Raw genomic sequence first — 13612 nt, 5'->3', positions numbered from 1 at the left:
TGCTTTTCTTCTTTATCTTCCTTGTCTGCCCACGCATATTTTGCTGTAGAGCTGATCTTTCCCAGCAGTTTTCAGTTGCTCAACAAATAAGTATGAAAGTCTTTTCAAGAAGTGTCTTTGAAATTGTATTGCACTGACCGATAGATACACTTGCGCTTGGGCATTTTGGGGGACGATGGAACACTGCTCCGATGCCTGTCAGCGGAACCAGCCACTGTGCACGCTCTCTGGGAACACGTCACAGGCAGCACAGTACCGTAGTATTCTGTGCAAATTGTCAGTCAATTTCAACACACGCTAATAGGTCCCGCGAAAAGTAATGAAAACCGGACATTTTCATTACTTTATAAAACCCCACCGGACGCCCTGGACAGGATGTAAAAAGTGGACATATCCAGGCAAAAGAGGATGTTTGGTCACCCTAAGGCAGTGCTTCTCAATTACTTTCTGAAATGCCCCAACCAGGAAGTTCGCGCCCAAGTCCCGTCCGCCACTGTAAATAGTATTTGTCTATAAAATTATTATTATAGGTACACATCTGCCGAACAGTGTCCATTTTTCTATTGAAGAAAATAAGTAACATATATCAACTTACAGTAAAGTATAACTTTATTAACATTGTTTTGTTTGTAACAGAAAAGACTTAAAGCGCATCAATTTGCCTGAATTAAAAAATTATGTCAAATCCAAACTGTAAAAAATATACCGAGGTCAGGAATATACCGAAAAAACAAAAATGATTAGAACAAAAAAGACGGTGTCATTGGACAGAGCAACAGGTTTTATTTTTGCAATAGTGTGGAGTTATTTAGCACTGAGTTTACTGATATAACACTGAATAAGCGGGACGATTGTTGGCAATATTGAGCATGTTTTCGCTGAAAAACTATCAAGCGGTTTATCAATGAGATTGGGGCCTAATGTCTTTAAGTGACGTCTTAATTTATTCGGATTCCATTTCTAACATTTCTAGACACAGTAAACGATGTGGTCTTTTCTTATCTCCCAAGTGGGAAGAGTCAAAGCCAAAAGCCATACGGCTCGAAAACGGTGCATTCTCAGCGGCCGGGGAAGAACCAGAAGTGAAGGCAGTCGTCGTGACGCTCCCAAGCCGAACAAGGCGCTTCTCGGGCAGACACGTGAGAACTGGAGAAGACAGTGGCCCGAGAAACAGCACAACTCTTCATAATATCTCTTTGCTTTGTGCTGCTGAAATTCTCCATATGTTGCTCATGACTACTACCCCCCCCCCAAAAAAAAAAAAAAAAATTTGGGAAAAATGGAAAAACCACAATGCAAACAAATTGATATTTTTATGACGAAGGCAAAGAGTGTTTTTTATCTGTTCTGATTGGTTTAGGAGAAAATCAGTTAAGTCACGATGATACAGCATTGGTAGGAGAGTAACATTATGCATAAATCTCAATTTGGCAGAAATATAACTGAAGCAATTATGCTGTTAGGCTAACGATATATATATAAACCATGGACAATAGGTAGTTTTTACCTTCACAGCGGGGAAATGGGTGATTCCACTTTCGATTGATCCCATGCAGACAGGTCAGGACAGGGTGTCCAATCAAAACATAGCCAGGATAACATAGGAATGTTATTGACCGTCCAGCACTGTAGTCACTGTTAATGATGTCTCCATTGGTAAAAGAAGATGGATCCTGGCAGTTCTGAAGTTGATAAGCTAAAAACAGATCTTAAATTAGACCTTAAATGTTTCATAAATTACTTTACACAGTCTCAAACTTTTTTTTATTATGATCTAACACAATGTGATGGTAACAAATTTAGTCAGAAGTCAGCTGAGAATGACGGCTATACGGTAACACTAATGGATATTGACAGTTACAGTGCGTACTGTACCTGGCACACTCAACATACACATTCATTTACATCACAGGCTGCAAGAATAACAGTGATCCATTGTGGGCATTGAATAAATGTCTTAAAGACAGCAGGGCCAATTGATTGGAAAATAGGCTGGATTGTAAGAAGAGGGGTTAATTAATAATAGAGCATTTCACAGCACTGCAGGATACACAGGATACCCTCACAACAGACGTTTTTCATTAGGCAATTAATGAACAAAAAATAAAAAACCTTTGATCACAAATTTGTTGCCCTTATCCTAATACCAATCCAAATAGTGTGTGTGCGTGTTTGGCACTCTCTAGTAAGGAGGGTTACTGGTAGTTGTCTTTCTACAGACCATAGGGGTTAACATTGACATGAATCAGAGTGACAGGACCTGACCGTTGCAAATTAGGGTGAAAACAGGGGCAATTATCGCATGCATGTAAATGTAGGTGAGCTTGTGTCTCCTCTGGCAAGCCAGGCTATGCTGGCTGGCAGACCCACAGTGACATGTTTTGTGTTTTTGAAGAGAAACACACAAAGGTAAAAGTAAAGTAGAAAAGATGTCAGCTCCTCATGAGGACTTTGCTGCTGTTACTTTCCTTTTTAATAATTAGACCTGTTCCAAAAGGTTTTATTAAAAAAAAAAAAAAAAAAAAAAAAAAAAAAAAAACACTTGTCTGTGCTTACTGATGAAAGCATAAAACCTTTCATCATACTCTTCATTAGTTACTGTTGGCTGCTACATTTGGATGTTAATAAATCATAATATATTTGCTTTTTTTTTTAATTTCATCATTTAGGGATCCCTAAGCATAGTAGAGTGACATTAAAAAGATGGATCCAGTCTGTTTGTGTTTTTCTTTCAATCAGTTGAACATAGAAGTCCTTTTTGAGGGAGGGGGATGTCAACCAATTCAATTTATTCACACACACATTCATATTTACAAAGTTTACATAATATCTCAGTGCTGAGCCAAGATTATGTGTGAGTCAGGTCTCCTTAAGAGGCTACTAAAAGCTTATAGTCAGGAGCCTGCATACATCAAGACAATCACAAGAAACATTATCAGATCAATTACTGATTTAAGTGACTTGTTAACAGTCAAAGGCAAACTCACCTTGATAAGTAATTTTGAACCCCCTCCTGTTCTCTGAATGGTCACTGTAGAAGTGAATGATAGTCTGGTGGGTGGTACTTAAAAGGGGGGGTGGGACTTGCGAACCAGTGAACTGTCCAATAAGAGCCGAGCTGTGCTGTGGTCCTGATCTGACCTCCAAGAAATCATGGTTATCTTCAGAGGAAAAATTTTGGAATTGAATATGGGCCCCTGGGATAAAAACAGAAAACAATGGATCTATATCAATACTAAATACAATATTATCATGTTAAAATATATCAAATATACCAATACCAAAGCAAAAAAAAAAAAAAAAAAACAGCTTTGATTTTGCATCCAAGAGCAAGCACTTTTTAGTCACACACATTCAAAGCATACAACCAGATGTTATGAAATTCAAATTTAAACATAACGCATCATGCACTTGCCTCTAATTAAACACGCGATAAGGGTTTTAATAAACCATGTGTCACTTCTCCTAATTTTGTGCTATAAACTACACCAACCGACACTGTTTCATCCACCTAAGGAATTATCATCCAGCTCATAATATTTACCATATCCTGTTGGCAAGATGATTTGCCAGGTGCAGTCCAGGTTGCCTGGGTAGTTGCCAGGAAAGCCCGGACTCAGGACCACGCCAGTAACCTCAGTTAATACTCCGCCACAACGAGCTTACAGGATGAGAGAAAGCAGGGGTAGTGTTAACTGGACAACACGTGAATCAACACAAACATCATGAAATGGTGTTCAACAAAAAGAAACAAGAAAGGGGGAAAAGGTCAGGAAAAACAGCCTCAAGCAACTGCTAGGCAGGCCATGCTGTAAAAACAAGAATCATTTGACATTTAAGACAAGACATAGTTCTTTTTTCCCCCATGTAATCAAATGATACTTGTAACAGCATAAGTGTGCATTAGTGTTACGATTGGGACAGTTGTGAATCCTATTCAGTTGTACCTGTCTGAAGTTGTTGAGAGTATATTTTGTTTGTTCCTGAGAAAAAGCTAAATGAGCTAAATTGCTCTCTTTTTGGGGTTTGGTCATAATCAAACAAAAGTGCTCTAAAAGTATTATACAGGTTATATTACCTAATAACTACCTTCATATGGCAGGACTTAACAAAGAGACACCAGCTGCTGGTCACAGATTGCCTGGTACGGCCAGACTGTTCTCCCTGTGTTTTTCAAACACTGAGAGTATAGTCTGGGACCCAGCCCATTAACGGCCTCTCGAGCAAGTACAAAATCAATCGACAAATCAGATTCGTTTATTTGCGTGACGTGTTCTTAATGAGCAACGTCACTCTTCCGCGTCGGAAGTCGTCTCCACAACAACACAGATGGTGAACAGGAGAGCCGAGAATATGTTCCAATCCATGGTAAAATCAGTTTTAAATGACCAAAAACACATCGACACAAGTCACTGACAACAGTCTGCCTCGCGCTAGCCAAGTTGAATAAAGTCCGCTCTCCTCGTATGTTTACTTCCGTGCACAAGTCCCTCGTCCCGCCCGTCGCTGATTGGTCCACTCCGCTGTCTGTTTGCTGTGGCTTGCTCCGCCCTGGAAATTTTATCCACTTAATGGTGGCCAGACTCAATAGCTGGAACAGTGGTGAGTCTGGAGTACCAGGCTAGGTCACAGACTGCTATGTCTGCAATGTCTGCACAACTACTTGTTAAAAGGACAATTTTTAATTCTTCAATATTATTAGTGGGTTACATTTATTTCCAAACATTTTTCATAGTAACTTTGTGACCTGATGTTTGTTAAATTATCTTTCAGCACACATTGATAATTTCACTACTTTATTCTTAACCACCCCCCACTTATATTTATACAGCCATCTGTGATTTTTGTGGACTTTTCACAAACAGGGCACACTAATATTTTTCTGACCGTAGTATGATTTAAAATAATCCAATGTCTTAGCTGATTTCATAAAATGGTCATATTGCCATTATTTGTCGGGCAAAAAACATCCTCATATGTGTTTGTAGTGCCAAAGGATAATGACTATGATAAACAAACACATTGCAGCAAGAGGAGCTAAATACTCGGCTAAGCTGTTGTCCTTACTCCATCAAGGTTGAGTTTAAATGGAATCGACCTGCTACAAGTTTTCACCAAGAACTAAGGTATCAGGGTCATAACACAAACACCACGGCAATCAATTACTTCGTGTACAACTTCAGAAGCTTTGGCTCTCGGCGCAGAACTGTTTCCACAGAGCCTCTGTGTGTTACTGCGAATCAATCAGCTTCATTGCTTGCAGCTTTCAATGACTGCAGTTGAATGTTTTTTTTTTTCTTTTTTTTTTTTTCTTTTGGGGTTGGGGTTACGCACATTTATAGCTTTTGTCATGCATGTCACTGACCAGAAGAGCAATATATGATTCTGTATGTGATCTGCCTGCGTTTGTGTGCCTACCTATACAAAGAGGGGGTGGGTAGTTCCATCGGCGCACAGTCCCTGGCATGCAGGAAATATGTGAGTGGCCCTTGAAGCAATTAAAAGTGGGTGAAAACATGAAGTCAATTATTTTGTAAAGTACACTAAGTCATTTTTAAGTCTGGTGGCATGGATGTATATTTTACCTGTAAGGTGTAACCAGGTTCACAGGTAAAGGCCACTACCTCGTTGACCATGTACCTGTCTCCTGTTTTTATGCCATTTGCTGGAATCATCGGCTCCGGACAGGTTGTCAGACCAACCGCTGCAAAAGGTTAAGGTGAAAGAATGACTTTAATGGGGCATAATACAGTAATATGAGATCATTCATATCCACATTCAGTACGGAACAGTCATGCACACATGAATGAAGATTTTTACAGCTACTGAGACTCAGTAAACTGCAGGTTTCACTGAGACGAATGAAAATAATTTTTATGTATGGTATATTTCTGCACTGTTATCTATCATAAATATACCGTATAATATATAAGGGTTGGATAAAATAATGGAAACACCTTAAAAAAATCAACAAAAACTAATTTAATATGGTGTAGATCCGCCTTTTGGGGCAATTACAGACTCAATTCTTCGAGGTATTGATTCATACAACTTTTGAATGGTTTCCAAATGAATTTTAAGCCATTCTTCAGTTTGAATACCCTCTAACTCTTTTAGAGACGATGGATCGACGCCTTAATTGAATCTGTAAAACTGACCATAAATGCTCAATAATGTTGCGGTTTGGGGTTTGTGCCGCTCATGCGAGATGCTCAACTTGATTAGAATGTTCGTCATGCCATTCTTTAACAATTATGTTCAATGATTATGATGCCAAAATGGCAACCCCTGTACATTCTTTATACAACTTATATTTTTCTGCAGTTATTATAAATATATATGTTCCTCATTATAAAAATGACTCTTTGCAATTATATGATATGCTATATGGATTATACATGTATATGAAATATACAAATCAAATTCCCATTATTCATCAGCATAAGTGACTTACAGGCAAAGTTATGTTGCTTTTAATACACAAAGTGTAAAGGCTAATTTATTGCTTTTGCATTCTGATGACGGCGGACCTACGCCATTAACGCAGACCCGATTTACAACCCTACGTGTCCCTCCCAAAAATCCCGACTACATGTCACGTCAACATGTCGTTGCGTGAATTTCAAAGGACTGTGATTGGTCCGCTCAGAACATTGTATCCGGTTCAGCACAACAATACTGCCGTTTTCAACTACTGGCAAATGTCTTATGTGTCTCCTACGCCTCAACATTTGAAATAACAACATTTGTTGTTCAATATTGATTAAGTGCAGCTCCAAATACAAGCGTTCCATTTCCGTTGCCATTGCTGTCTAAATGACGGGAGGAAAACTAATGGAATTCGCAAGAGCCCCCAAAAGACTCCCCCATAAAAAAAGACAGAGCTACACCCCTCTAGCGGATTGGCATTGAATTACAGAGCAATGCTTTCCCTTGACGCAGAACTTCAAATGCTCAATGACGACGTAGGGTCTACGCCCAGGGTGTCCAAACCGGTCTTCAAGGGCCACTGTTGGTCCTGGTTTGTGTTTTTACCAATCGAGCACAGACAGTTTAACCATGAAGTTTCTGCTAAAACAAGAAGCTCCTAACTACAATCAACTGATTACGCTTGTAAGACACCAGAATAGTGAAAATGTCTTGTCTTGTTTTGTTGAAATGAAATCCAGCATCCACTGCGGCCCTATGTGGAATAGTTTGGACACCCCTGCTCTATGCCATCATTCCGCTGTTAACGGAACGCATAAGCATAAATCAGGGCTAATTCCCTTTGTGGAAAGCAAAATAAAAAACATTGAAACCATTTTTTCCCAATTAAGAATTCCCTATCTGCTAAACTGTTGATAACTGTCAAATGAGAACATACGGTACATTCAGGGAATTAAATATCTGTCTGGAATTTAAAGAAAAAGAATCAACCAAATGAGTTTTCAGCTTGAAAAAAAAAAAAAAAACATTAAAAACTATTCGTTATCAGTGATAAAATCAAATACAGCCATCTCATTTCCAGACCAGTTGCATGACAAGTGATTAATGAGTTTCGAAATAAACAAACTTATTTTAATTCTGAAATGTAAACTACAATATGTTTGTTAATTTGATGATTAACTACAAGTGAGAGATCAATACTGGATGCCTCTTGTGAAGGTTATTTTGACATGAATGATTACAGCACTTACAGTATATAACGGTCTTGAGATATGTTAATTGACTAGGTACAGTGTAGGTTCTAGACATTCAGTTCGACAGCAGCGAACCTGTCATAAAATAGCATTAGATGGTGTGTATGCGTGAGAGAGAGTGAGAGAGAGAGAGAGAGAGAGAGAGAGAGAGAGAGAGAGAGAGAGAGAGCATTTGTTTGTGTGTTTCAATCCCAAACTTCTGCAGGAGACTGCCCTGAAGTAAGTGGTTACCAAGGCAACACTGTGGAAGAAGAGGAATAAAGGAAGGAAGTGAAGAGAGAATGGGTGTGTGCGGGAAGTCTTTAGGTGTATGTGTGTCTAGTCTTGTTTGTTCATCATCTACCTGCCTACAAGCAAAACAATGTGATCCCGCAGCGCTCAAACACAACAACACAGGCACTCATACACATACTTATGCACACGCAAACACACATAGATGCCTTCTGCATGTATGCTGACATTTGGGAGTACGCTCGCCTGCATGCATAGGATGAAGGAAACTTCTGTATGATAAAGCTGAAGTGAAAGAGCTTCATGCGACTTTCACACTCAGTGCATTATTAGTCGGCGCATCAGTGAGCTGTCAAGACACTGATCAATGAAATTAGTCCATTTGGTTGACCATCCATTTTTTTGTGCTCTCCCTCTCTCCCTACGGAGGTATATAAGCTGTGATACAATTTAAAATGCTGACAGCACGACAAAGCAACCCTCTATAGGCACTCGGCAACAGCAAGACGGTGTCAGCATTTTAGTCAAAATTGACGAGATTTACTACAAAGAGCCTTCAGTTTGTGAGAAATGTAGAGAATGGTAATTATAAAGCATATCTGTATTCACAAAAATTACAAGCACAATAAATGTTAAAACCAGACTAGCAACAACAGTGATTTTTGACACCATTATATAGCACCATTCAACGTGATTAATATCCTATTTTACCCAGATCGGGTTTGGGATTTTCTTTGCCCCTTTTGGAAGTTTGGATAAGGGGATATCGTCATTTACAGTAATTTCCCGAATATAACGCGCACTTTTTTCCCCCAAAATCAACTTGTAAAATCATGGTGCGCATTATAAACGGGTACACTGATAGACACAGAAATATATATGTATACTGTATATATATTATATACATATATAAACCGATTTTTTTTATTGACACAGCCACGTTGTGTTGAAGAAATGTATGTGGCGATCTGTTGCCGACCATTATGGTACGAGACGTCACCATTTTGTTTCGGTAATAATATATAATCTGATCGGCCGAATGATTTCATCTGTGTTAAATTCTGCTTTTTTTACTCTTCATAAAGCACAGAATTTAGTTTCTTGAACTCATTTAAGTCAACGTTTATTGCAGCTCCGCAACTCGGACCATAACATACGTAACAACAGACTTCCTGTGTGTGTCCGTCAACTATATCTGTCCGTCGGGAAACTCAAACCCAAATAACAATAGTTCGTATTGTTACTGTCGTGTCGACAGCGATGAGCGCTCTCGGATTTCTGACTTACGGTAAAATGAAAGTGAGAATGTATCAATCCATGGAAGAAACATTTATTCATCATGATGAAACGAGCAAGTTATACAGCAGCCTTTAAAAGAAAAGTCACATATGTTTTATTTACTCCTAGATTCTGGGAAATTGGAGAAGTTGTCAAATCATATTATTACAGTAAATATTGTCAGTTTATGGAAATGTTTTGAACTACCAATATGCTATTCTTGTGCTGTGTTTCACCATTCAGTAAAATGACATTTCTGTATCTGTGCACGAGCTCTGTTTTCATGTATTCTTCTATTTATTGGTGCTAAAATTAGGGTGTACGTTATAAACGGGTACAATAATTTTCCCTAGATTTTACAAGTAAATTTGAGGTGCGCATTATACACGGGTGCACCTTATATTCGGGAAATTACGTCAACTGGGGCCTGCGATGTCCTTTAAGACATTGTTGTGATTAAGGGCTTTATAAATAATATGACTTGACTTGGCTCTTGCTGAAGTTTAGCAGAAGTAGACTTCATATGAAATGGATGGGTAGAGTTATTCATTTTTTGGCCTTTTACAATGCGGAACCATCCTATTATGCTCTATAACAGTATCAAAATCTTTTTCATTGAGGTCTTTTGTGATAAATAATCGTACCAGGACCTTGTTTTTAAGTTGAAATGGTCGTAAATCGAGCAGGATTTTTCCATAAGAAGAGATTATAATTCCATTAATTTGTTCCACACCCCGAAAACCTACACTAAATCCTTAATAATTACTGCTGGTACCACTGCAAATAGCAATTGCACAGAGCAAAACAAATAAATTATGAATAAAAATCAGAATAGTAATATAATAATGGTAATAATAATAATACCTGTAATAATATAATGAATCGGGTTCTAATGTGTCAGATGTATTTTTGCATGGTGTACCTGAACGCACCGCGTGGCTGGCGTGTCAGAGTGAGAGAGGACTTTTTACTTTCACTTTTCATGTTCTGTTGTAGGGTTCTGCTGCGGCGGACAGTAGGCATGTTGTGTTGCACATGTTCTGAAATAAATGATTAAAAACCTGACGAAGCTGGCGATTTCTTTGGTGATGTTACAATAACCATAAATGCCATGTCAACTTATAAATACTGGTAAACGAAGGAGGACCTCCTAGATAATGCACCGTCAAAGCCCGTATTGCCGAGCCACTTCACGGACCTGCACTCCACACTCATATTTTTCTATCATTTTGATATTCATTTCAATGGTAAGCCTCACCTTTTTTTTTCACTAACATTGTTGGAACCCATGTGTCCGTCTTGTGGGGAGATAAAGAAACTGCTCGCTGTCATAAATCGTCAAATTTCGAGCATGTCGTCTGATGTAAAAACAAATGGCGAGTCAAATTTTACGATGCATGTCGAAAAGATCATGTGTCGAAGTGATCGTATGTCAAGGTACCACTGTACCTCTTTCAAACCATTAACAAACCAGTAAAATAAAAATGTCAAACATATTTGATTTTATGTTATATTTAGGGATGTCAAAATTATCGCGTTAACGCGCGGTAATTAATTTTTTAAATTAATCTCGTTAAAATATTTGACGCAATTAACGCACATGTCCCACTCAGACAGTATTCTGCCTTTTGGTAAGTTTTACAGCAAGGCTTTTTGTGCTGTCTAACAGCGAACTCTTGTGGTCGCTTTGCGACATGGTTTATTGTTTTCTTGCCATTTCAATATGGCTGCACGACGTCTCGGGCTGACGCCTACGTTGTAATGTTGTGCTTATATGATCCTTGGACAAGATTTGTCCGTAAGTATGGTTGTTGTAAAGAATGTACATATTATGTTAGTAAGCAAAATGTTATATTTTTTGTATGAGACGCTTTTTGTTTATGTTTAGTGAACCTGTATAGCGTGCTAAGCTAACGTTGTTGCTAATGCAATGCTTGTGTACTTTTTTTTTGTAGTTTTACAACGGTCTAAAGAGGACAATGGTTTGAGGCTATTTTATTAATAAATCAGATGAAAAAGGAAGAAGTCTGATTATTAAGGCGTCGTTCACTAGCTGTCTAGCTTTGGAAAAAGTAGACGCTTCGGAGTGAGGACAGCATAGACACATTTAAATGACAGTAGAGTGAAATGCCCACTACAGTCCTTATGTATCGTATGTTAAATGTATATATCCATCTTGTGTCTTATCTTTCCATTCCAACAATTTATTTTACAGAATATATATATAAGTTACAGAAAAATATGGCATATTTTATAGATGGTTTGAATTGCGATTAATTGCGATTAATTAAGATTAATTAATTTTTAAGCTGTAATTAACTCGATTAAAAATTTTAATCGTTTGACAGCCCTAGTTATATTACAACAACATTCATTTATATCAATGCTAATTTCCCTTTGAGTTTTAATCTGCTAAAATCAATAATGGCTGCAATGAAAACAAAAAGTCAATCTGCAAAGACATATCCACACAGTAAACTGTCTTCCAAAGTTTGTTTCGTAAACATGGAGGCAGCCAACAAAAATACAAACGATCGAGCCAAAAATGAGTGCAAGTTAGTAACATAGACACACAAATACATTCAGGCAGACAGGCAAAAATACAACCTCACACATCCTCACAAAAGGGGACATGTTCATTTATCTAGAAATGATTTTAAGCCAAAAGAACAACAATGACCTGAAAAGCACAGCCATGACCTGACAGCTGTGTACGTGTCTAATTATGTGTTGATATTAACTGCTACAATTTGTACGTACACTACATGCATGTCAGGTTAGTCATTTAGAGGTCTGTTTTTCCTGAGTGTATTAAGACACAGGCAGAAGGATGTTGACATTGTGTTCTAAGTCGACATTTTGTGTTTATGTACCTTTAGGCGCATGTGTGTGTGGATGTGTCCTTCTGCAGTACGAGTTCAGGTCACTGACTCCTGTTATTTGATGTTGAAGGTTTGGTTCTATATACGTGTGGGTGTGTGTGCGTGTGTGTCATAGGTCTGTGGCTGTTTGGGTGCATGAACCCTTTCTGTTCATTATGGTCCTTCTTTTCAAGCATGGTTTGTTTTCCATTAGTAGATGTTATTTTGCAGGTTATCAGTCATCTTAGTCATTCCATGTATTTTGAAAGCTTTAACTTACTTTTGTATTCAAGGTGAAAGCCTGCAGCCACAACACTAATGTCACTCTGAAAATGCAAGAGAAGCTGATTGGATGTGGAGTTGAGGAGGGCAGGAGCTGTAGTTCCTAAAAAAATAAAAATACATAAATTAAAAGATTAATGGTAAAAAGACAGGACTAACCGATTATTTTATATTTGGGTAAATCTACCTATTATATACCAAACATTAAACCTGATAGTAACACAAGTTGCTTTGTAAAACACAGGATTTAAATTATCTACACATACTGTAGTACACAATAAAAGCACCTTTCATTGTGATGAATTACTGTTCATAATAAACATGGTACATTCGGAAGTTACTGTGTATTAGCGCTAATTGAATTGTAGAGGTGTCCCTATTAGCATGACAGGTGAGGGTAGAACATTGTTTAAAATGCCTAAATTGTGGGATTTTTGTCTGTGGAAGTCTTTAAATTCCAATCCGAGAAGGGATTTACAGAAAAAGAAAGGTGAGTGACCTCTGACCTGCTGCAGGGCTTGAACACATGATTGTACCTAAAGAAGGAAATGCTCACCAGCCCTTATGCTCCATGGCAAACATCAATTCACTGTTGTTACTGTAGGCACTCCCTTGTGAGAATTGTGAAGAAGGGCACAGTCATTTGCGTGCTTAGGTGCATCTGTGTTTGTGTGCTGCCCAGTGGGCGGTATGTTTCATATGTGATAGGTGTGTGACAGGTATGTGCTTGGGGCAGGTCACAGGGGACACACCGCTGGGAAATTGTAAAGGTTAGATCATTCGTCACCCCCACCCCCCTCCTTCCAGGCTTCACTTCAAGTACAAGTAAGGCTTCTTCGCTCTTTCTTCTCTGCCTCCCCCTGGTAGCTGTTGCCAGAGCTTAAAGCATCAAAAGGACATTTAAGATAATATCAGATTTCTTGGTATTACAACTCATCCATTATATATCTCTGGTGTGTAGCTTTACGAGTGTGCATGTGTGTGCTTGCAGATTAATAACTGTCAAAGCTAATTCATCATTTATCTTCACTCTATGTGCGCGCGCATACAGCTATAGTTTAGGAGCTGTCATATCCCATCTATCATCGACCTGTGTGTGTATGTATGTGTGTGTGAGCATATTGTCATACCAGAAAATGACCCTAATTTAGGAGCCGTCATGTCTCCCCCGTCGTAGATCTCCAGAGAATCCCAGTTGTGCTCAGTTGCAAATGTCACCACTTGAATCTAAAATCAAAATTTCAAAATAAACAAATTTGCCATGCCACTGTTCACGCA

General features: G+C 38.4%; 1 protein-coding gene across 2 annotated transcripts in view; it reads right to left on the bottom strand.

The window, feature by feature from the left end:
• The window catches only part of LOC130927696 (CUB and sushi domain-containing protein 1-like), a 687910-nt gene that overhangs the window by 92832 nt on the left and 581466 nt on the right, over nucleotides 1-13612 (bottom strand). For both annotated transcript variants that reach the window (XM_057853669.1, XM_057853670.1), the window contains exons 38-44: nucleotides 13465-13561; nucleotides 12333-12437; nucleotides 5586-5704; nucleotides 5419-5488; nucleotides 3545-3661; nucleotides 2988-3197; nucleotides 1508-1696 (exon numbers count right to left, since the gene is read on the bottom strand). In XM_057853669.1, the coding sequence (XP_057709652.1) occupies nucleotides 1508-1696; nucleotides 2988-3197; nucleotides 3545-3661; nucleotides 5419-5488; nucleotides 5586-5704; nucleotides 12333-12437; nucleotides 13465-13561 (907 nt within the window). The remainder of the gene's footprint in view (nucleotides 1-1507; nucleotides 1697-2987; nucleotides 3198-3544; nucleotides 3662-5418; nucleotides 5489-5585; nucleotides 5705-12332; nucleotides 12438-13464; nucleotides 13562-13612) is intronic.

This window comes from Corythoichthys intestinalis, chromosome 1 (assembly GCF_030265065.1).
Source record: "Corythoichthys intestinalis isolate RoL2023-P3 chromosome 1, ASM3026506v1, whole genome shotgun sequence".
In the NCBI taxonomy this organism is placed as follows: domain Eukaryota; kingdom Metazoa; phylum Chordata; class Actinopteri; order Syngnathiformes; family Syngnathidae; genus Corythoichthys; species Corythoichthys intestinalis.
Note: the sequence above shows the minus strand (reverse complement) of the source record. Positions and strands in the feature narration are given on the sequence as shown.